This window comes from Oikopleura dioica, chromosome 1, assembly GCF_907165135.1.
Source record: "Oikopleura dioica chromosome 1, OKI2018_I68_1.0, whole genome shotgun sequence".
NCBI classification, from domain to species: Eukaryota; Metazoa; Chordata; class Appendicularia; order Copelata; family Oikopleuridae; genus Oikopleura; species Oikopleura dioica.
In genome coordinates this window covers 5,415,226-5,438,294 of record NC_137291.1, presented here as the reverse complement: position 1 = coordinate 5,438,294, position 23,069 = coordinate 5,415,226, and the positions used below count along the sequence as shown (strand labels likewise).

The following is a 23,069-nucleotide window of genomic DNA, read 5'->3' as shown; positions in this document are numbered from 1 at the left end:
GATTGTTATTTCGATTTGAGATTCGGGCAATTAATTATATAAAGATGGAGAAAATAAGGAGTAAAGTCAGATCGATTCCGTTTTTAATGTCAGCACTGGTTGTTGTTTCAGAAGCTTTCGTTGACGTCGTTGTTATTGGTGTGGTTGTAGCAGAAGACAGTGTAGTTCTCATTGTGGTAGTCGTAATGGTGGAAGTTGTTGTTGTCGAAGCTGTCGTTGAGGTCGTTGTCATTGAATTAGTGGAGCTTGTTGTAGTAGTAGTAGTCGATGTCGTTGTGGTAGAAGTTGTCGTTTGTGTCGTAGTTGTTGTAGGCGTTGTAGTTGTTGTAGACGTTGTTGTTATTGGAGTAGAAGTCGTTGTAGTATTGGAAGTTGTTGTCGTGATTATCCTGCAATCATAGTCCCGGCTTGTTCCGTTAATCTGAATATCACTGCAATACATGTCGTCACCGCAAATATTCGCGAAACTATCACAGATAGAGCCTTGGACGCAAATATCATCAGCTAAAAACCATCCTGTTTGATTGCAGTGACAATTGTAGCTTCCGAAAGTATTTTCGCATGTGTTGCCAAGAGGACAAATATTGCTGATCTCACACTCATCAATGTCTTTCAACGAGTTTTTGATTCAGTCCATTAATGGAGAATATCAATAGAATTCTTATGAAACCCGTTTCTTCGCATCCGCTCCTATCGGCTTTCTTGAAGCCGGATTTGCACTCGCATGAATACCTAAAATGAGACTTTGCTTTTGTGACTATTCAATGAACATGTTACTCGTCGGGACCGGTAAATAAGCATTTCTCCGTTGCAGCATCACATGGATTGTTTTTGCAAGGATTAATCGGTGAGCAGTAGAAACCATCGCCCTCAAATTTTTCATTACAAGTGCAGTTTACAGTTGTTTCGTGGTTTTCGCAAGAGGCATTTGGGTGGCACTGATCAGGATTCACCGCACAAAAATCAATGAAGTTGTCGATCTCAAGAGATTCCTCGACGGCTTCGACGATGATTTCTTCCATTTGAGCGAATTGATCTGCAATGCTTCAATGAGTTACGTAAATTTTTTCATCGAGTATATCGAATTATCAGATAATAAGGGTTTTAATCGCTATCAGATTTAATGAACTCTGGTTATTATGCTCAGATATATTTCGTTTAAATGCATCCAGGTTGAACACGAAATCTTTGTTAGTCCTTGTAGGATCAACAGACATCCAGTTTTCCAAATTTTGCGGAATTCCATTTGTAAAAAAATCGTAGGCTCTTTTGTACGCGTTGTTTGTTCCTTGGCATATAAAAGTTAAGTTTAAATATGTGCTTTTACCAGCAACATTGAAATAAAGCTGAGAAATGGCAATTTCTGGTCGGTATGAATAATCAATAACCGAGCTGCTCAAATTTCGCACGAAGCCAAAAGTGAAGTCATTCGTGAGATCTCTGTCGTAATAAGTATACAGCGTTGAGGGCTGATACGTCCACTTTTCAAGGGGAGGGTGGTCGGACGAGAGGGCCTCGAAATGATAGTCGACGTCGGTAAAGACATGGACCTGCTTGATTGAGTCTGAAGCCCAGCCGATTGTGGGGTCTGTCATTGTGAAAATTATTCCAAGTAGGGGATCTTAAGGTTATGAATACTTCATATCTAATTATCTACATAATTTAGTTATTTACCTTCTTGATCATCTCCACCGTTATACATACTGTTTATTTTTGAAAAAGCATCATCATATGACTTATCGAAGGAATAATCATTAACATCTGTTAATGCCAGATCAGCTTGATAAACTCTTCTTGTTGTGGAAATCATCTCATTTTGAGCAAAACGTCTGTCCGCAAAAAATGTCATTCCCATTCGAAACTCAAACGAGTCATATTTTTCGTCTGTTTCTTGAAGGTTAAGGAGAAATTCGACTTGCTCTTTGAATGCACTCTTGGCTGCATTTTGGTACTTTTTGTATGGGCCAGTACCATCGATTAGCCAAACGATGTCGACTTTCTTTCGACTGCAGCGAAAACCGCCATGGATATTCCTACAGTCCGCAGGGTTTGCACACGTGTTAAAATCTGGATCGACGCACTCATTGATGTCTTCACAGGTTCCATTGTTCAGCTCAAATCCATCAGCGCAAATGCAGGTGAAACCGCTGGGAGTATTTTCACACAAGTTTGAGCTAATGCCGCATGGCGGTGGGTCTCGCAAGCATTCACTTGTTGCCAAGCAGGGATATCTGAGTTTGATTTTGAGAAGATCAGACGCGGAAAATGGAGCATGAAGATTAACAGGTGCTAGTTGACTCGGTCGAGGAGGAGCATAAATGTTTGGCAAGCCTTCTTGATCGAGGTATGCTGGATGATGCAAGATTGAGTTGAAATCGTAGTCATCATATAAAGCGCCGTATTCTTTGGGAATCTTGAAAAACTCCGTTGTTTTGGAAAATTTCTGATTGACCCCAACAAAATCATCTCTATCAAATCTACTTGATTCGTGATTAAAGCCAAGAATATGCATGAAAAGATGCAAAACTCCTGTTCCATCGTTCTTTTTCGGGCAATCTGGGCGCATTCGCAGGGTTTGATTCGCTTGTTTTCCCAAAAACGCCACGCAAGGAAATTCAGGATCGGCATTTTCCTCGATTTTAAAAGCAGTAGGATACTTTGAAAGATCAGCCTCGGAAATCTCAACGAATTTCACACACGTGTTCTCATTAAAATCTTGAGCTTGTTTTCTAATTTCTGCTATTGCTGAGTCGCCCGTGAAGAGATTTTCGAACTCGTCAAGGTAAGTTGAGTTTTCGAATCCCTTCGAGACATAAAATGGGATGACATATTTATTGTTTCTCGCGTCATAATGATCGTCCCATAGATCGATCTCTAGAAAATCCGGAGAAACGCTGCATATACCATCACTCTTCAGCTTTGCTGGTATTTCCCAGCCGTGGTTCTCCAAGAACCGCGCCTGGCAGGGTTCAAAGAAGATGTCATCGTGAAGAACGGACGAAGAGAATTGGCCTTTTTAAAGTTTTGATCCTTGTTCGAAATCGTTTAAATATCTGGTAAAATCTCAAACGTTCCTAGAGAATATCTTAGAAGAAACGTAAAAAGCTTCATTTTCGATCTTTGAAAGAAACTTTTTTTTCTGTCTTTCATTTTATAGGAAACGAAAATCACTAGAGCCTTTGTTCACTTATTCGGCTACAGATGGCTGCAGTTTCTCATGCTGACTTTTCGAAATGGACAAGTGCAGCATATTCATAATTTGATGGTGAACTTGAACAGACAATGTCAAGACGCCAAATAAGAATATTTTTTATAGAAACCTATTCAGGGTTGGATGTTACTGGCTATATTAGAAAAATATCTACGGATATGAATAAAGCAGGTCTCGATTTTGACACCGATCTCAAGCTTATGCGACCATATATATGTTTTTCGAAAAAAAATAATCGAAAAGCCCGAGCTTTTCATTTTTCTTTCCGAAAATTTAATCGTCCGACATTTCGAACTCAATTATTAATTAGAGCTAACATTTACGCTTAATTCACAGTTGACCTTCATATCTATGTCCTTTTTGCTTTACTCCCCTTGGTCAAGCCTTTTTCGAATGCCAATTAGTCGAATTTTAATATCGATTAATGCATAAGTGAGCTTTATGTCAAAGAGCGCAATGGAGTTTTTTGATATTTATTCACAATAAAATACAGTTGTTAATTTGACTGAAATCGCTTTCAAAAAAGCTCCAACGTTGATTATTTTCTCAGTTCGCTCGTAAATTTTCGTCTCCCAGGAACTTTTGAATTTCCGCGTTTGAAAATTTACGGCTGCCAATCGGGTAGGATAATTTTATTTCAATGTAGATTTTTTTCTGGAGGTTATTTACATCAGATTGGCGGCGGAACATGATTTTTTTGGGGGCAGGCAGGCTGTTTGGCGGGGACTTTCGGGAAATGATTTCATGACGAAGGGAAGGTGTAGCTATAGCTGGAAAATGCGAGGATGGAGAAATGTTGTTTTCATTTCTTTTATGGTGTTCAGAATTCGATTTCTTTAATTGTATTTTTGTAGAGGAGGTGAGGCGTTAAATTGCTGATAAAAACGTATAACAAGTATAATTATGACGCGGGGTAATTTGAATAAAAATACAAAAATAGACATTGTAAACACCATTCCTTTCGAATTTTCCAGTCCACTCAAGCGTTACAAGTGTTTCCCTTTGAAATGACTCTATCATTGCAACACTGGTTGAAGATTTTCTCGAAGGTCTTCCCGTTACAGCAAGCTCTCGTGCCCGTCGAAGCGTAAGGCATCCTTTCAGGGTAATTTCCACAGCACTGGTCCCACGGCGGACTTCCCACTTTTTCCGTGCAGGAAGTGGAGGAATCGAAAGCGCCCCACCTAGGATTAATTGAAGGAAATTCATTTTCAAAAAGGAAAATTTATTTTTCCGGTATTCTCCTCCGCGGTGGGAATTCTAAAGAAGGGGGTCGACGAGAATCGGGATTTCCGTGACCTAAAATGTGGGAAAACCTGATTAGATAGGCAAATTCTGAATTTACTGATGAATAGAAAAGGTTTCCATCAGTTTATTGTGTTTAACGTTTTCGAGCAAAGAGCTCTTCTTCAGAACACTAAAGAGAGTAGAAATAATTGGAACAGAAAAGTGGAGTAACCTGTAACCTTGTAAGGATGGGACTGACTGAAATTTTCTAGGTGTCATAAACTTTGGCAAAAAAAACAGAGCGTCTAGAAGATTTTACGTGCGCCGTAGGGGCGAGAATGACAGGGGCACCGGAGCGCGCACGTAAAAGCCCCCGTCATTTTACACAAAGAGAACGGCTTTGTGAGCGACTTGTTTGTTCAAAATTGGGGACTGTAATTTAATTTCAAGTGCTTCAGTGCGTTTTCTTTCTGTAAAAGGCAAATTTCGATGAAGTACCGAAAATCTCGTGCGGAGGAAATTATTTTACTTGCTTTTACGTGCGCGCTCCGGTGCCCCTGTCATTCTCGCCCCTACGGCGCACGTAAAATCTTCTAGACGCTCTGTTTTTGCCAAAGTTTATGACACCTAGAAAATTTCAGTCAGTCCCATCCTTACAAGGTTACAGGTTACTCCACTTTTCTGTTCCAATTATTTCTACAGTAGTCTCTCTTTTAGTGTTCTGAAGAAGAGCTCTTTGCTCGAAAACGTTAAACACAATAAACTGATGGAAACTCATACTTAAAACGTCAACACATACAAATGAATAGAAAAGGGTTGAAAAAATAAACCGGCGAAAAGTAGAAAAATTTTAGCCAGAAAAAATCGGTCAAAAATCCCGTCTGAGTAGAACCATTTTCTCGAAAATACACCAAAAATGGTCATTTTTTACAATTTTCTTAATTTCATCCCCTAAATCTTATTTTTATCGAGTGATTTTGGGCTCAACAGATTCGTCAGGATCTGAAGATTCCAAAAATAAAAGATTCATAGGCAAACCATGTGTGTACGCGAAATTCCGATCGACCCTGAAAAAATTCTCGTCGACCCCGATATTGAATGTGTCAAAGAAAAACCCGACTTTTTAGTCTTAAACTTACATTGGATCGTAATTGATGTTAAAAGTTTCAGTCTGTTTGGCGAGATTCATGGCCATTTGCCGATCACATTCGCAAATATTTCGCTGGCAGCTTCCCATCTCGTTTACTTAAAAACCTGTTGAGCCAAACATAAGTGTAAATAAACTAACGGCACTCGATGAACCGCTCGCCCGTTGTTGGATCTTGCAGGCCCATGAAGTCGTATTGCATCAGCGGGTCGCAGCTGCCGTCCGGATTGTCGTTCTTGATGCAGTGGTAGCACATGCCAAGCTTGCGGCAGGTCCTGAAAGTGTGAAAAAAGGGAGGAAAGGAGCGCGTACTTGTCAATTTCGTCTTTTGGGACGCCCTTGCCTTTCCAAAATTGAGTGTCGAAGGATTGGAAGCAATGGCAGCCGTATTGAGAGAATCGATTCCAGTCTTGGAATTCCCTTGGCTGCAAATACAGCATCATAAGCTAGCGAATTTTGTCAACACTGGTTTTTGAGATATTTTGGTACCTTGAGAAGCTGATACTTTTCGAGCGTCTGAATGCCTTCAAAATCATCCATTCGACCAGCGTTGAGCACCGCAAATTGGTATTCGGCGTATTCAAGACTTTTGGTAAAATTAGATTCACCGAAAAAAAGATGAAAACAAAGGGGCAAACCTATTTATAGTAGCGTTAAGGAAGGTTTCGTTCTCAAAGAAATCCATGGCGTTGTAGATTCTTTCCCTGCCGAACTTTTTGGTTGTTTGACGGGGCCAGGTTTGTCTCGAAACGGATGGAAATTTGAATTAACAGAATGATTTAATGATTTAGTTGTACACCCTCCTTGTAGTGGTTGTTGTTGTCGTGGTGGTTGTTGTTGTTGTTGTCGATGTCGTTGTTGTGATGACTGGCACTGTCGTCAAAACTGTTGGCTTCGTTGTTGGTCTTGTAAATTGGAATGTTCTGATAAAGTTCAAGCTGATTGAAGAAAAATCTGATTTATCAATATTTAAGCTTTTTCAATATCTCTTTTCAAACTCTTTCCTTGAGAAAGTCCCTCTATCCACGCCATTTTTCGACCCCTTCTTTTTCTGTTTCTTCGCATTTTTCCTCTTCTCCGAGTTTTTCTTCCTCTTCTGTCTTCGTTCCTTCCTCGCTTGTTTCTTGTCGACAGTCTCTAACTCAGCAAGTCCTGGAAAAGCTCCGTATTCGTCGTAATCGCCAGTTTCCGGGTCTCGATGAGCAAGGCGCCATTCTTTTCGGCGAATTTGTTCAAGTCGGCGGAGTTCTTTTCTTCTTCGTCGCGCGGCTCGGATTTTTTCACCTGAAAAAATGGTAAAAAGAGACTTCAAAAAAGAGTCAACAAAGAAAGAACACCAAAAGATAAAAAATATTCAAGAATCAAATTTTGATTCTGTTCCCTCCCTCTTTTTTGATTAAAAAAATCGCATGCGAAAATCACGTTGTTTCTGCTCTTCCGCAGTCAGTTTTCGCCCTAGGACTCTTCGATTGAAGCCCTTAACTTTTGGCACATTTCCTTCCCTGTCGCCTTTGAAAGTGATTCCCTTTCCGCCCTTTTCTTTTCTGATTTTCTCAATCAACTGCATCAACTCGTTATCAATCATGGTCACTATTAGTTAATTGAAAATAACGATCCAAACAATTTAATTTCAAGCGCTTGAAATTAAAATTGACAAACCTTCCTCGTCGAGCTTGGCATCGACTTCCTTGAGCTTGAATTTACTCATCAGACCGCGAGCGATTTCAGTTGAGAGTTCCTCGTTACTTTCTAATCCGTATTTTTAGAAATCGAAAGTCGAAATTAAAAATCGGTCATTTTTTTCTCCAAACATAAATTTCCTTTCCAGGATTTGGAAGGTTCAATTGGCTTTTAACCCTTTCGCGCATATTGACCAATTTGTTGGAAAATATCCTTTCGGTGAAAATAATAGAAAATTTTTGAGTCAAAAAGCGTTTTTTTCTCGAAAATTTCGCCTGAAAGAAATTTTTACCAATTTATTGGTCGATATGCTCGTAAGGATATAAATAAGCATAAAAACTTACGTTTCTTCGTGGGTGACTTATTTTTCCAGTATCCAACTTTCTTCTTTTTCTTTTTAATCGCCGATTTCAGCAGCGCGACTTGCCCAGAAAACGGGTCTTTTTCAAGCTCCTTCTTCAGCAATTCTTTCAGCTTCCGGAAAACCTCTTCTTCAGACAACTGCTGCTCCCTCATCGCGGAAAACTCCTTGACCTCTTCATCGTCGAAATCTCCCTCACGTCGGATCCGTGTTTTCGGCTCTAACCAGGCGAATGCTAAAAGAAACGGTTTCGTCATTATTAGGTCGCTGAAGCTGGCCGATTAGGTCATTGCCGATGTTAGAGGACGAGGCGGAAATAATGATCGAAAATCAAAAATGTCAAAAAACCGCAGTGCAAGATTTTGCGAACGCGGCAATTTATATAATTCTTTTTAAAAAAATGATGAAATTATGATTTTGGGCGGTTTAAATTATGAAATTAAGGTTCTACTCTCCATTATCATTTTTTATCTGAAAAAAGGCTGAATCGCAGCAAAGTAAAATTCTAGCTGCAAAAAAAACGAGAATAGTTCAATCAAAAGAACTGAAAAACCTTACATCTATGAGTAAGCTTACAGTAGAACAAGCCAATTAAAAAAAGTGGGAACTAATTAGTCTTTTCAGATTACATGCTTTTTGTGTCTAACAGAGCCTTCCAAAATAGTACCAAATGTCAGAGCGCTGCTCCTCTCTGAAGCTTGTTATTTTTGTATAAATTTCAGGGCATTTCTCACGAAGTCGTCAAAAAACGAAAGGTCAGCCAAAAATATAGCGAAAATTAAACCTTGTGTTTTTCCAAAAAAAACTCTATCTACGACGTTTTTCTCTGATGATTTTAATATTAATCAATATGCATCCCAAATGCTATACGAATTTCTTTATAATTTGATTGACGAGTTTAGTCAAAAATAACTAAGTTTGAAATCAAATTCTTTCGCCTCGATGAGAATCGTATTTAACCGTGAATAGAAATAAAACAATCCGAGCATGACGGTCTGGGGACAATTATGCAGCATCATTTGTGTTACATAAAAAAATTATATAATAAATTATATAAAAATTCTTTCCACATTGCTTCGTTAGCTAAACTTGACTAAGCACAATTTTTTCATCAGTCAAAGTTAATCAGGACTTTTCTATAGAATCTTCAATCATCATTTTCTTATTCAATCAAATTCAACGTTCTACAATCTATTTACCATCATCATTAGCCATATTCAAATTCGTCATATCCAACGACGCATTTGCCGTGGCCATCAAGCCTGCAAGTGTCGGTAAGAGCTTCATTTTTCAGCTACTCCTTCTCTCTATTCTTCTGCTTCTTTCGATTCTTTTGCTTCTTATTCTCTCTCTCTCTCCAAAAAATATATAAAAAATGGTACTTTTTCAACCAGCGTTTAGTTGCCTCTCCGTGGTCGTTTTTTCAGACGCGGGAAAGTCACTGTCTCAGAGCAAAAGGTCACTTATCGTTTCCACAAGTTGTCGGACATGCACACACGGTATATCGGACAGACCGCGGGTCCTCGGTGGCGGTGGTGGCGCACCTGCGTCATAGGCGAAAATTTTCAATGTTTGCTGCACCGAACTCGGATCTGAGTCGCTTTGTTTAAAATTGACTCGATTCTGATTCACTGGTTTACCGAAAAGGTGATTGCATTAAATTAATGATCAATCAAGACAATTTCTATAATTTTTTATTCGTACAGAAATTAACAGGAATAATTATGAAGCACTGTTTTTGGCGAGCTACTATGCTATGCTAAATATGGTAAAATACTGGCTGTTGTGCTCAGGGCCTCAGTATCTGAAGCGACATCTACGATAGTGACGCCCTCGCTTTCTAGCGACATCATTAGGAAACGTACAGAAGGTAGGGTATATAAGCAGCCTTCTACTTTCTTCGACCACAAGCAGTTTTTCTCAAACAAAGCATCAACATTCAAAAAACAACAATCGAAAATGGTCTCAATCATCAAAGCTACTCTCTTTCTTGCATCTCTCGTTGCTGGACGCGGAATGATGCCCAACAAGTGGAGGATGCAAAAAGCATTCCAGGAACGAATCAACAATGAGTGTGCCTTGGACACGATTTACATGATATGCATCGGGGGCTACCGACAGTCGAAGATGCAGAAATGCATGCGACAGAAGATTTCCCGCTGCTCTGGCATGCAATTTCATCAGTAAAAGTTCCAGCATTCAACTTTCTGATTTCCTTCACAAACTTTTTTTTTCATCTTAGTCATCATTATCAATTCCTTTCCCTCAAAACTGACTGTTACCCTCTTTTTATTACAAATTTTAGGACAATAAATGAAAAATCTTAACATTCGCGTTCATAGTTTATTCCTGCGCTTTTCCTAAAACCGTATTGTCAAGAAAATCTTTTATGATTCCGCCGACAAATTTTTTTATTGCCTTTTGCATTGTAAACTTTACAACGTCGCTCAGAAAAAAAGTACGAAAAAGAACCTGTTTTATCGTGAAATCTCATTTTTCAGCATATTTCTATCAATGAAGGGTTTTTTCTATATCTCCTCCATCTTTTTTATCGTGAAAATGAGTAGTTGAAGAATGCCAAAATTTATTAGCAATCGTGAAAAGAAAATGCCTCTGCGTTTACGACTTGAATGATCGCTCACTGGTACTCGTTTATCGCAAGGTTTTCGGCCAAATCGAGACTCTTTGGGTTAATAGCTTTCTTTCGCCAAAACAGCGAGATATAGAGAAAGATGACGGGATTTTTGGACGTCTCGAGATCGGAACGGCTCGTCGATGGGGAGTCCTCTTACCCAGAAGATGCTAACGACAACTTTGACTTTGAGCGAATCAACTGCTATGTTTACAAAGGCGAGCAGAAGACTTGGAGAGTTGGGCCAGATCCGACCAAGTGTGACTGCTGGATGGTCAGGTATGAAAAGAGGAATGGCCAATTTGTCATGAAATTTTGGCAAGAAAAGCGCTCATTTTCATTTCAGCGACTGCGAAGCGGCAACCTTCGACGAATTTTTCCGCCAAGTTCTCGAGTGCCACGATGGCATCAACTGGTGGGAGTACCGATCTGTCAGAGGCGAAACCACTCCGACCGAGTTCCGACGATTTCTGATCAAGCATCACTACGCCGACAAGTACGCGAATGAGTACAGTATCTCTCACAGCGCTTCTTCTCCCTGGAAACAGCCATTGATCGGGTTCTGGGATCGTCGAGAGTCAAGCCGATTCGGGGAACCAGGTGAGGCTTATATAAGAAAGTGAAATAAATTTATCAAGAATTATATAAGGAAAAATAATATTTATTTTCTAGATTATCTTATGCGACGTTGCCGAATGCCACGAGATCGAACCTGGTGTCCTGAAGGAAAAGTGCGAACCCCAACTCCTCCTCCACCAACTCCTTCTCCTGAGCCCGAGCCAGTAATTGAAGAACCAGTGAAGCGAGCTCCCACTCCAGAGCCGCTTTCGGAAAACACTTACGTCTACCTTTATCATCTCGGCGGACGATGGCGAATCGGACCCGACTACCGGGACAAGAACTGCTGGTTGTTCACGAAGAAGATGGCAAAGGAGCGAGTAAATCGATCAACTCAGTGGTACAGAGTTGATGATAATGACCAGATTGTTCCAACATCAGTGGAGATCGACCAATTGGATCAGCCGAACGAACGAGTAAGAAAAAACTGTCTCAATTCAAAAACCCGAACTTCAGATCCCATACTTTGCCGAAACCCCAGAAAACCCCGCAGGAGACTCCAAGCCTTTGCCAAAGAACGTTTCTGACAACCTCCTCGGCGCTTACACTCCCCATCGAGCCGCTGATGAAGTCTGGTACCACGGACCTATCATGTGGAAGGGAAAACGACTCCAGGTTCTTTTTTTAACTCAAGAGCGATCTTTTAACCTGAATGTAGCAATTCCAAAAAGATGTAGAAGACGATGAAATGGTCTTCATTGGCGATCGTAACATTAATCCATGGAAGAATGTCCACAACGCAGGTGTCACTGGCTACTATGATCTTGTTCGGGGCCGATGCATGGGCTCAACGGTACTTCCTTAATCATATTTTCTATCTTTATTATTTTCAGAGCGACATGTTCTACATCGCTCGACATACAACGCGGCCCGAGTACCAGAAAATCTACATTTACCGACTGGGTAGTCGATGGGCTGTCGGCCCTCAGAGAAATGGAGATCAGGAGCAGTTCAAAAAAGTTAAACATTAGAATTAGTTTTATTCTCTTGAAGAGCTTTTTTGATAACTCAAAACAGTCCAAAGTGTGGCTGTACTCGGAAGAAAACAATACTCATGTCACGGATCCAAAGTTGAAGTGGATTGAAAACGTCAAGGGCGAAACTCGCAAGTCTCACAAGAACATCAAAGTCTACCCTTGCGGCGTCAAATCTGCACTTTAAATTGCGGAATTCGAACAATTATGATATTCTTTTTTACTCAATAATCCCTGTGCATGTTTCAATTCGACTTTCATAATAAAAGAAGAAGTTTCTGGTGAAACAATTCGAATTAATAAGAACTGAAAAAATTTTGCGTTGAATTGTTTTCAATTCTTAGTGTTCGGCTATGCTTTGTTATTTTCAAGTGACAGTGAAAATTTGACTCCTTCAGATATCTGTTTCGAGTCCGAGTTTTCGTTCAATGGTTGTTCTTCGCTTCTCTTGAAGTTTTGATTTTTATGGCAGTCTGCATCTGATTTTCACTCTTGATTCCCAAAAAATCTTATCGGGTTTTTGAAAATCAATCCTAGTAAAAACGCATTCCGCAGAAAGTTCGGCCATTTGGGAGACGTAAAGAGAGAAAGTTGCAGATCCGGATTGGGTTCAGAATTTTCGTCCTTGAAAATCTTCGAGACAACAAAACTAACGCCGCCCATAATCGCCATAGAGAGGAGACCATTCCATCCGACTTTTGACACCCAAAATATTCTGTGCCACCAAGGATAGCTCGGTTCAATCACTTCTGGGGCAGGATCGAGAAGAACTGTAACTGAGGAAACATTGAGACAAACATCGGCTGTGTGATGAACCAAGTTTTGAAAAGAAGCAGGTTTGTGGAAGAATAGTTTTTGGCAGGAAAGAAGAGCCAGTGGAATTTGAGAAGCGAATGTCCCAGCTGAATATTGATCAGAAAAGAAAGCTTTTGCGGGAAATACCTATGATTCCGTATTCATTTGTAGAGGGGACGAGAATTCCGAGCAAGAAAATCATCGTCAACGGCGCTTGAAATGAGCCAAGAACCATCAACGCAATTGAAATGATATTTCCGGGCATCCACATAAACAGCATCGACAAACACGTGACACAAACTCCGAAAACTAAAAATATAAAAAGCATCGGATTAATCATTCTTACTGGTAATAAAAATTCGCATGTATAAAATCTGTTTCTCTTCCTTGATTTCGACGTTTCCGATCACAGACTTGAAAAAAATCGTTGCCCCGGAATTCAAAGCGGTTGAGATTGTGGAAAGAGTGGCGCTGTATGCTGAAGAAATAAAGACACCAGTCATTCCGGGAATCTCTTTGAAGATTTCCTGCACCAAATAAGGGACGATCGCGTCGATTCTCGGGATTTTCCCGCTCTAGAATCGCTGGAGAGAGAATTGAGCAAGATCTTACCTTGACTGGGTCGCAGCCTTTGAAGTAAGAAATACTCGCCATCCCAATCATTGGAATAAAAATCCCTCCAACAATTAGCGAAACACTTGCTCCAACCCAAATGCTCTTTTTCGCGTCATTCGGGGTCGCGCAAGAAACGAATCTTTGAACAAAATATTGTCCAAAGCCAATGTGACAGACCATCAGATTGATTTCATTGAAAAACCAAGCTGCGGAAGATCTGGTTGTAATGCGCCAATCGAAGATGTCCCCAAGTTTGTTTCCGCCGGATTCTCCAACGTCTGCTAGAATTTTTTCGTAGCCAAGATCGAACCATAATTTGAAGGAAACGGCGGCCAGAGAAAAGACTGAAAGAATTATAACTTCTCGTTGCAGCTTCTTTTTCTTACCTAAAACTCCAGATTGAAGCACATCCGTCCAAATAACAGCTTTCATTCCCCCAAGCATCGTATAGAACAGCGCTACTCCGTTGAGCATGAACAAACTCATCGGCACCGAAATTCCAGTGACAGTATTGAGCGCCAAAGCAGTAAGATAGCAGAGACACATTGTGTGAAAAATCATGGCAATGATTCCAAGAACGAGGGAAATGATCATGACTGCTTTTGAGCGGTTAAATCGCTGCTCGATGTAACTTTTTTGAGCATTTTAGACTGGAAGACATGGAAGAGTATATTTTGAGCAGTTCAAAATACTTTCCTGAAAATCGAAAAAGTCTTCAATTTATGAAGAAATGGGACAAAAGTTTCGTTCAAAATAATCGCACCAATAATGCCGCCAGCTTCGATTCAGGTCAAAAGATTCAATTGACTTTTTTTGTCATAAAGTTTTGTCAGTTGAAAATTTTGCCACGAGCGCAAATATTGCTCTATTTTTTGAACTCAAAAAAGAGTTCATCTTTTTGACCTGTTTCTAGTCGCCAGATCATTCCATTTCCATAGACGTAGATTTCTACAGGCATCGCGATTACAGTTAGGGCGGAGATTAGGGAGACGAAGATAGAAAGACCAGCGGCATACGGATTCATCGCGTCATTATTCTTGATTTTTATAATTCTTGAGCACTTGATCTTCTACTTTGAGACTCTTACCAAAAGATAAGCTTCCGAAGACTGATTTCTTTCTTGATACGAGAAGTAAATTCCCACGGAAATCGACACAATTAGCAAACATCTTCTTTGAGTTTCGAGCTTGATTATTTTCAAACACACTTTATTCTTTAGTATCAAAACCCTTAGCCAAAGACTGCATAATCCTGCCAGGGCAGACAATCTTCGCAGCTCATTTCCTTCTCTGGTTCTACAAAGACAGACAAATGCCCTGGCACTGCCCCCAACTTCCAAGTTTTGAAGGGACAGTTAAATCTTTACGAAGATATTATTCTTTGTCCGTCTCACTTTGATGCAATTTCCAAATGCAGTTGCTTCCAGAAACAAGCAAAGACTCTTTTATTTAGAGTTTCACAGTATCAGGATTGTATTTAAAATTTTTGAAAGAAAAAACTGTTTCCCTAAAAGGAATAATCATCAAATCATCAATTTCTTCTGTCAGAGTCTGACAGTCAGACAGACTTGCAAATATAGTGAGCTGAGTGAGCTGAGCGAGCAATTTTCAGAAGAGAATTTTCGCTGCTCAGCTCAGCTCAGCTCTACTCGATGAATTTTGAGACTAGTCAGCAGCTGACTGTCAGCTCAGCTCAGCTGGATTCAATGATTTTCTGAGAGGACCAGCTCGGCTCACACAATTTTGCTTCTTTTACTACAGTAAAAATCTGCTCAGCGCAGCTCACTCAGCTCAGCTCATTTCAAAATTGTGTCTGCTTAGTTCAGCTCAGCTCAATAGCCTTCGAAAAGGTCTACTCAGCTCAGCTCAAGTCAATGATTTCTCAAAAAGGCCAGCTCAGCTCAATAAGAGAAATTTCTACTCAGCTTGAGATATTCCGGCTTAGATGCAGTTCCAGCCTGTCAATCAAAGCCTATTAATAGCTAAACCAAGCCTCATTTCCTGTGCACCCAGCTGACTGTCTCGTACAGTCAGCTGTTTCCTTACGCTCCTCTTCTCTCCAATTTTATAATAAATCAGTCTAACCAAAACAAGAGTACTAGCGGCAACTACTCTTAGACTCCGATTCAGGCCAGAATATCACACTGGTGACTGAATAAAACAAAAACTTTTTTGAGAAAACGCCCCGAAGAAACCCAGTCAACCAAGAGAATTAAAAAATAGAGGAAACGATCAACGATCGAGCCAGTCAACAAAATCGTCATATTTCTACTCTTGTTCCAGAACCGCCGGTGCAGCCACTCGAAGCAGCCAATGCAACGCCTGTATCACTAGCAATGATGCTGACTTCTCCTCAAACAACCCTTGCTTCGCCGTCAATGACGACTTCTTCAGCACAACCAGTTCCGTCTCACGATCACATTGCTGTCAACTAAACTTCACAATGGTCAGTAGAAGTTCCCGTTTCAGCACCATCAATGACGCCTACTGCTCTTCCTACTTTCGCTTTATCTTAAGCACAATTATCAATGATGGATAGAGAGAGAAATTAGGATCTTATACACTTGGATTTTTACTATTTAAATAATTTTAGAGCCTTAAGTATATTTTAATAAGTGATTAATTAAAATTTTGAGTGATTAAAATTTTTTCATGAAAATCTTCTATGAATGAAAACGGTCACAAAAAGGAAGAAATGCTTAGCCTTGGATATGAATGTGAGGCTTCCGACCTTGTAGCTAGCCAAATCCTAATGTTCAAACCACACTTGCCGCGCACGAAAGTACTCTGTAATCGACTCGCCGCAGGGTATGATTTTCAAACTCATTTTTGCTGACCATTTTGTATTGCGGGGAGGGGAAAGGCGTGCGCGTTGACTACTTGCCCGACAAAAGTGCTATGTCGGAACCCACGGAACTAGCCACTGGTAATGGCGGGGTTAAACAGTTTCTGCAATTTGGTCACGGGTTTCGAAAATATACTAGCTTCGCACAGTTCAATTACATGGTCGATTTCGGCTATCATATTTATATACATAAAAGGCATTTTCTTAATTTTTATGTCTATTTTCAACAATGTTTTCAAAGAAACCAGACCATTTCTCCTGAAAAAAGATCAGACTAGACTTAACCTTCTAATTAGGCCCTCTTCTCTTTCTCTCTCCCATCTTTCTTTATATTTTCCTTTGATATACATTTACGTTGTCAAATGTTATTAACTGTATTTTCTTTATTTTCAGCCATGATTTTAAACACAGCCTTGATTGTCAAGGCCCTCTTTCTACTAACAACCTTTTTACCAACTAACCTCTGCAGATCATCCTTGTCGCTGATTCAATCACCGCCTCTGGTGCAATGCCCACGTTTGCTGAATGAACAAGATAGTTTACTACTGTACATAACTTCTACGATTATCCCTTATCTACGACTTCAACAAGAAAATCCCTTTTGTGTGCTTTTTGTGTGCTCAACTTACCTCATAGTGACTCACTATCAGTGAGGCTTGTCGACCAAGCTCACCTTTTCCCTTAGTGGGGGTAGGGTGAGATATTCCGGCTTAGATGCAGTTCCAGCCTGTCAATCAAAGCCTATTAATAGCTAAACCAAGCCTCATTTCCTGTGCACCCAGCTGACTGTCTCGTACAGTCAGCTGTTTCCTTACGCTCCTCTTCTCTCCAATTTTATAATAAATCAGTCTAACCAAAACAAGAGTACTAGCGGCAACTACTCTTAGACTCCGATTCAGGCCAGAATATCACAAGCTCAGCTCAGCGAAAAAGACCAAAGTTGAAACTCTTCTTCATAGTTTGGTTTTCATAAGCGACGCTTCTGATGATTTCCTGGTTCTTGATGTCACGATGAAAAAATAACATGGTCTCCCATCAACAAAAATCAAATTTTATGACCAGCCCCAATCCATAAAAGCGAGCACCTTATAATCATAAATAGACCTCGCTTATTAACTTTCTCCAAAAAGTAAAAATTACCTTATGCAACAAAAATAACACGGGTTACGTCTTGCCGGTGAATTACCACCGGCATCGGGCGATTCGGTTTCAGAACCGTTGTCCTAAAAATCCTCGTTTGGTTAAAAATCTCTGAAACAAAATCGGCAGAGGATTAACTTCTCGGCGGCTCAGTTCAACTTTTTTTGCTTTTTCGGAGCATTTTTCATTTTTTCTTTTTTGATAAGAGAGAAAACAAACGAAAAAAAACGAGTGCTGGAAAGATTGAAATTCCGAAAATTAAAAAAGTCACGCATAGTAAGTCAAAATTAATCACTTCCCGGCTAAAACATAAAACAAGAAATTACTTTTTTAAAGAAGCGAGGACAATGGGAAGCTCAAAGCAAGTGGAACAACCGAGTCTATTCGGCAGCTTCTTCAGGAGGTTTAGACGCTCTTTTGATAAATGCCAAGGTACTGTCCGAAGATTTTCTTTTCTTTTAGACATTTTTTGAAAGTTCTCCTGCTCATCATCATTTTGCTGCTGTGCAAAATCATCACGGACATTCAAGACCAGAACACGAAGAAACTGGAAGATATAACTTCGAAGAGACACGTGATCAATAATGAAATTGTTGTTCCAATCGCAGGTAACTGAGACTTACTTCAAGAAAATTTTAGGGTGACAGAATTACCTAAAGATTGACAGTACTTTCAACAGGGCTGCTTGTCGACAAACATGCGACAAAAAATTTGTCGACAAAAATGCGACAAAAAATTTGTCGACAAAAAATGCGACAAAAAATTGTCGACGAATTTTCGCGACAATTTTTTCTAAAATCTGATTGGCCTTCTGGCCGAATGCGGATATCTGATTGGCCTAAAAGTTTGCTCCGAATTCTTGATTTTTATTGATTTAAAACTCTGTTTTTTCCGACGAATTCTTGACTCTTTAGTAAGACTAAAAAAGCGGCCTCTTGAGAAAAAAATTTCTATCATAAATTTATCGCCCAAAGTCTCCCCTTATCCTTCACGTGGCCGAATTTCCCCCTCAAGTTGAGGGTCTCACCAAAGTTAAAAAAATAGCGGCGACCGCATTAATTTACTCTTTTACCAAAGTCGAAAATTGGTGGAACAAACACGCGGGCAAAAGCTGAAGCCGGCGAAAATGGCTAGAATTGAATAGATAAGCGGGCAACTGGTGGAGTTGCTCAGGAGACAGGGGCTCTCGAGATCGTGACGGCAGATTTTGAGTTGTCGGACACCGCCACCGCCATCTTTCGCCAAACATCTGGAAGAGCACCTCTCCGAACATTACGGCGCCAAAACTAGATTTCTTCAAACATTATTTTTTCATTAAAAAGAGAATTTTTACGAAGACAAAAAAGAAAAACCTTCATCAATAAATTCTTATTCACCAAAAAAAATTAAAAAAATCATTAAAAAACAAACTTTGAAAATATTCAAAAATGCCAAGTAAAAACCCCAAAAGAAGAAAGAGTTCGTGTGTAAAAATATCATTTTTATTTTTTCAATAAGAAAATACTAGGAAATCTAATTTTTCATGAACTTGATAAGAAGAAAAAATCATCAAGGCCTTCATTTTGCTTCTTCTTTTTGACTCTTCTACGGGTTGGGATCAATTTTAAAGAATAAAACTTTAACTTTAACAAATAATTTCTTCATCAATCCCAAATCGAAGCGAACATGTTTCGCTACAGTAATGATATCTGTAGCATTTGTCTTTTACATCCGAACAGTTCAGCTTTTGGAAGCCGAAAAAATTTCGAAAAAGTTTCTTCAAGGTAAATTTTGAAAGTAATTTATTTTTCTTGCGCCGGGGTGTTGATGCATGCGTATGAATGTTATCAGCATGTAGGACTTAATCTCGGACTTGGAGAGTAATCCTCCTCCACCAGCGCCTCCTCCAGGCCAGTTTGGGCGGCGAATGCTTTTGAGTTCCCTCCCCCGCTGACATTTATCACTACTTTCTTTTTCATTTCATCTTTTTTAACAAATCAGAGAAAAAAAAATCACAAAAACGCGAAAAAACTTGATCGTTTTTTTTCAATTTTTTAAAGAATTTTTTTAATTTTTGAATTATTGACGATTTTGAGTCAAGATCAGTCTACTCTGAATAAACATCAGAAAAAAAAAGAGAAGTGCTCGTTTATTTTCTTTACGAGCGCTTGGTGGAGCAATAAAAAAAGCAGCGAGAGTTGCAACTTGCACCACACTTCTCCTGGTGGTGCACCGCGGCTCCGCTCCAGCGCTGAGCCCTAGCGATGGGCATCCGTCGCACAATGGCTCACCATTTGCCCACCCAAATACGCCGTTTTTGCAGGCGCAACTCGACTTTCGTTTTGGCCAATTTGCTGGCTGCTGCTTTAGTCTGGTCGGCATACACTAACGGCTACGTGGAGGATATTCAAGAGACGTTTTTTGACACCAGAGATTATGAAAATACCGAAGCCCCTGGAGCATTTGAACGTTAGAGAGACACCCTTAAAATCCAAAGCAACAAATTTTTAACGACTTTTTTTCAGATGGAGCGAAGCACTCAAAACTGCAAGATACCTACAGGTAAGACAAACGTCAAGACAACCAGTGCTACAAACAAAATTACCCCTAACTCCTCATTCCACCCTTTTTTCCATCAAAAGAGAAGATGGTCTGTCTGTGGGAAGGATTCACAGACGGATTGATTTCGTTGTTGAATTTACTGATTTTCATTTCCATCGGCTTAATTTGGTTTGATGTGGTGGAGGTGACAGATCTGTACCACCGCGCCGCGACATTTCGGTAAACCGGTGTTCGTGCCCTCAGGGCAAACGCCTGAAAATTTATTTATCTCGAAATTTTAAACAAGCTAAACAAAAAAATTCATCATCTCTGACTCAAAACTTAAAAATCAAGTGAAAAAAGGTCACTACTAACCCTCCCCGTCGTAGTTTGACTTCGCTAAAGTCGCCATTCTCGGCTCAAAACCAACCCAAACTTAGAATTTCTAGCTATGAACCAGAAGATGATTCAAACCCACTGCCATCTCGCGAAGACTATCAGGTAAGCAAACCCTTCCCATGGGAAAGTATTACTAGAATGCTCAGTACTCACTGTCATCTTATTCAGTTGGAAGTGCGTCCAGTCCCAGTTCAGCCCGTCGCCGCTCAGCAAATTCAGCAGGCCGCAGCGCCCGCTCCCGCCGTTCCTGCAGCTCCAGCGGCAGCGCCTGTAGCTCCAGCCGCGGCGCAACCGGTTAACAACGCTGCACCAATGTATGAACAAGTACCGGCACAACCAGCAGTCGTGGAAGCAGTCGTAAAGAAAGCCTCAGCAACTGGCTGGATCGACCCTCCGAATCGAGGACCACCGGCAGTGGGAGAGGCAAATACACCGCCACCAAGCTCGTTTCAGGAAAATTTACCGGACATTTCAAATGCTGATAAATCTATCAAACCACCACTCAAGGATTTCAGTCAATATCAGTTTGCAACCAACTTTGACAGGGTAAGAACTTGAACAAAGATCATTTCCGATACAAAATTTTAGCCGATTCCAAACGAACAATTTATCTTCCACAACAAATTGCCCAAAGCCGGATCTTCCACGATGAACAACATTCTTATCATGTTGGGGCGAAAGAACAGATTCAACTACCGCAAATTGAACCCGCATAACCTCGAAGGTACTTTGTCGTGAGGATGAAAGGGTCTTCTCTTTTGAGTCAAAAGAAAAATCCTGTTTCTCAGTCACGTGAGTCACGTGGCAAAATTTTCAAAGAAATCTTATTCTTTGCTTTTTACAGTTTGGAGTTGACCTACTGATCTACTGATTTTTGTCCGGTTGAAAAAAAAACTCCATTTTTCAAAAAATCTACCCTTACCAAAGCCCTAGGTGACGGTCTAACTGCTGAAGGCCCGCTCGTCAATTTCGTCAAAAACAACGTCACTTCTTGGCCGTTTCTGCTTCTGAAGCATCACTTGCCTATGGATTTTGAAAAGTACAACATTCAGCAGCCGACGTATATAAATGTCATCCGAGATCCGGCAGATTGGTTCCAGAGCCATTACTATTTCGAGCGATTTGGATGGACTAGAAAAGAGGATGACAGAGGAAGCTTCAATGGAAGTGAGGAGGACAAGCAAAGAGTAAGTGCTGAATTAAGGTCTAATGAAATCGTTGTTACCAACCAAAAACAATAATTTAGGGGTTAATCGCATCGGTTAGGTTTTCATTCAGAAGCTCGAAAACAAATAAGATCTAATTTTTTCCGCTAAAAATTTGTTAAACATAATTTTCTCATAAACTTATTTTTTTCTTTCAGACAATCGACCAATGCGTCGAGCAGAAAAACGATCAGTGCATGGACCCAATCACTTGGAAATACATCGAGTTCTTTTGCGGCAACGCGTTTCCCTGCAATTCGCGCTCTGGAAAAGAAGAAGTGACAAAGCAAGCGATGATGAAGGCGATGCACAACATTGAACACAATTTCTTCGCCGTTGGTGTTTTGGAACAATTCGACGATACATTGAAGCTCTTTGAAAAAATGCTCCCGAGATTTTTTACCGGCGCTACGGAAGTTTATCATTCTGACAGTAAGTCAATAATGTTTTCTTATTTGTTTGGAAAACTCCAAAATTCATCAAACTTTCCAGGAATCGCGGAAAAGCGAGCTGCAACAAAAACAGTTGGCGCTGTTCCAATGAACAACGCTACTCGCCACTTTTTCGCTACGGGCCCGCTTCGCTACGAATACCAGCTCTACGCCTTTACGCGGCAACTATTCAACGAGCGCCTCAAACGAGCTGGAATCCAGTCGGTAGCCAGTCCTTATGGAGTGCCTCCGGTTAATTAAAACAAGAGCTGATGCTTTTAAAAGTCTTTAGAAAAATGATAAACTACAAAACTGCTGTATTAACTCTTTTTGCGCTACTTCTTTTTTCTGTAAATTTATGATGATTTAAAAATTATTCCGTTCTTTGTTCACTTCTGAAAAAATTGCTGTTTCACCATTTTTATTATACTCGATCTTCAATAATAAATATTATACTTATGAAAAACTTCTTTTGATTGAACAAAACGGGGAAGCCGCTGTCGTCATAAGGAAACATTTTTTATGGCAAATATTTGTTTTAATTCGAAACCATCGAGAGAAAAGTGCTTTTGATGAGATTTTCAAAAAATGGAAGTCTCGTCACATCCAGAAGAGTTGACGAGAGACAGTATAGAGACATGGCTGGAGCCATTTATGAAGACATTGAAGAGAGAGACGAGTAGAAATGACTTAGATAGACTGATTTTGTCTATTGAGAGAATGGATTTTGATGATGAGGATGATGCTGGATGGAAACACGTTGTTTATAAAGAAATCAATGGAGAATTTTTTGGTGAAATTTATAGAATTATAAAAGACAGAGACGACAAAGAAGAAGAAATTGCTGGATCAAAATTCAAAGCAACTCCACTCCAGACAGAATTACTTCAGTCTTATCAAAAGTCATTGCCTGAAAGATCATCCAAAATACGTATTGAGCGTTCGATGTTGACAGAAGAGGAAAAGGGAATGTGGGAGATGCGAGACAACGAGGAGAGAGAAAAATCGGAAGAAGAATTTATTTCTGTTGGAGGAGAAGCAATTGTTCTCAAAGCAAAAATAAATGATCTCGAAGTTGCAGTTCGAGTTCACGTTTTTGATCCAATTTTATTTTTTGAACAATGGGAAAATCTCAGCTTTAAAACTCACCTTTCGAAAGGTAACTGTATTAATCTCTGTGATAAAAGCCCGCGCGAACGTTCGATTCGAACGCCTTTTTTTACTAAAAAAACCGGTAGTACAAGGACCGATCGTTACTGCCCTACTTCCA

The 23,069-nt window shown here is 40.0% G+C and overlaps 6 protein-coding genes across 7 annotated transcripts; 3 read left to right on the top strand and 3 right to left on the bottom strand.

Moving 5' to 3' along the window:
• Positions 1-4,167: 4,167 nt before the first annotated feature.
• LOC145708973 (uncharacterized) lies at positions 4,168-6,504 on the bottom strand. Its single transcript, XM_081786668.1, has 6 exons — positions 6,224-6,504; positions 6,075-6,171; positions 5,898-6,031; positions 5,727-5,860; positions 5,578-5,683; positions 4,168-4,395 (listed from the first exon to the last, which is right to left on the bottom strand). Exons 1-6 carry the CDS (start codon positions 6,268-6,270, stop codon positions 4,191-4,193), a joined length of 723 nt encoding a protein of 240 aa, XP_081642794.1. The 5' UTR covers positions 6,271-6,504; the 3' UTR covers positions 4,168-4,190.
• On the bottom strand, positions 6,373-9,106 carry LOC145711760 (uncharacterized). Its single transcript, XM_081789449.1, has 6 exons — positions 8,826-9,106; positions 7,610-7,861; positions 7,245-7,334; positions 7,008-7,175; positions 6,584-6,869; positions 6,373-6,508 (listed from the first exon to the last, which is right to left on the bottom strand). The coding sequence occupies exons 1-6, from the start codon at positions 8,911-8,913 to the stop codon at positions 6,373-6,375; spliced, it is 1,020 nt and encodes a 339-aa protein (XP_081645575.1). The 5' UTR covers positions 8,914-9,106.
• A 1,174-nt stretch (positions 9,107-10,280) lies between these two features.
• On the top strand, positions 10,281-12,153 carry LOC145699558 (uncharacterized). The gene is made up of 7 exons (XM_081776833.1): positions 10,281-10,537; positions 10,605-10,858; positions 10,931-11,292; positions 11,333-11,491; positions 11,535-11,669; positions 11,710-11,820; positions 11,894-12,153. The coding sequence occupies exons 1-7, from the start codon at positions 10,359-10,361 to the stop codon at positions 12,035-12,037; spliced, it is 1,344 nt and encodes a 447-aa protein (XP_081632959.1). The 5' UTR covers positions 10,281-10,358; the 3' UTR covers positions 12,038-12,153.
• Positions 12,154-12,336: 183 nt separating this feature from the next.
• LOC145711758 (sodium-coupled monocarboxylate transporter 1-like) lies at positions 12,337-16,738 on the bottom strand. The gene is made up of 9 exons (XM_081789447.1): positions 16,734-16,738; positions 14,348-14,432; positions 14,164-14,296; positions 13,953-13,956; positions 13,647-13,891; positions 13,258-13,604; positions 12,992-13,220; positions 12,793-12,954; positions 12,337-12,752 (listed from the first exon to the last, which is right to left on the bottom strand). Exons 1-9 carry the CDS (start codon positions 16,736-16,738, stop codon positions 12,337-12,339), a joined length of 1,626 nt encoding a protein of 541 aa, XP_081645573.1.
• A 442-nt stretch (positions 16,739-17,180) lies between these two features.
• LOC145711757 (uncharacterized) lies at positions 17,181-20,437 on the top strand. Its single transcript, XM_081789446.1, has 6 exons — positions 17,181-17,676; positions 17,721-17,852; positions 19,749-19,785; positions 20,214-20,265; positions 20,332-20,397; positions 20,429-20,437. The coding sequence occupies exons 1-6, from the start codon at positions 17,592-17,594 to the stop codon at positions 20,435-20,437; spliced, it is 381 nt and encodes a 126-aa protein (XP_081645572.1). The 5' UTR covers positions 17,181-17,591.
• Positions 20,438-20,463: 26 nt separating this feature from the next.
• Positions 20,464-22,204, top strand: LOC145712231 (heparan sulfate 2-O-sulfotransferase 1-like). Of its 2 annotated transcripts, none has more exons than XM_081789928.1 (5): positions 20,464-20,709; positions 20,752-20,887; positions 21,097-21,350; positions 21,527-21,800; positions 21,861-22,204. In XM_081789928.1, the coding sequence occupies exons 1-5, from the start codon at positions 20,476-20,478 to the stop codon at positions 22,058-22,060; spliced, it is 1,098 nt and encodes a 365-aa protein (XP_081646054.1). In that variant the 5' UTR covers positions 20,464-20,475; the 3' UTR covers positions 22,061-22,204. The 2 variants fall into 2 exon arrangements, with proteins under 2 accessions (XP_081646054.1, XP_081646047.1); XM_081789921.1 differs by having other exon boundaries at positions 21,091-21,350.
• Positions 22,205-23,069: the final 865 nt, after the last annotated feature.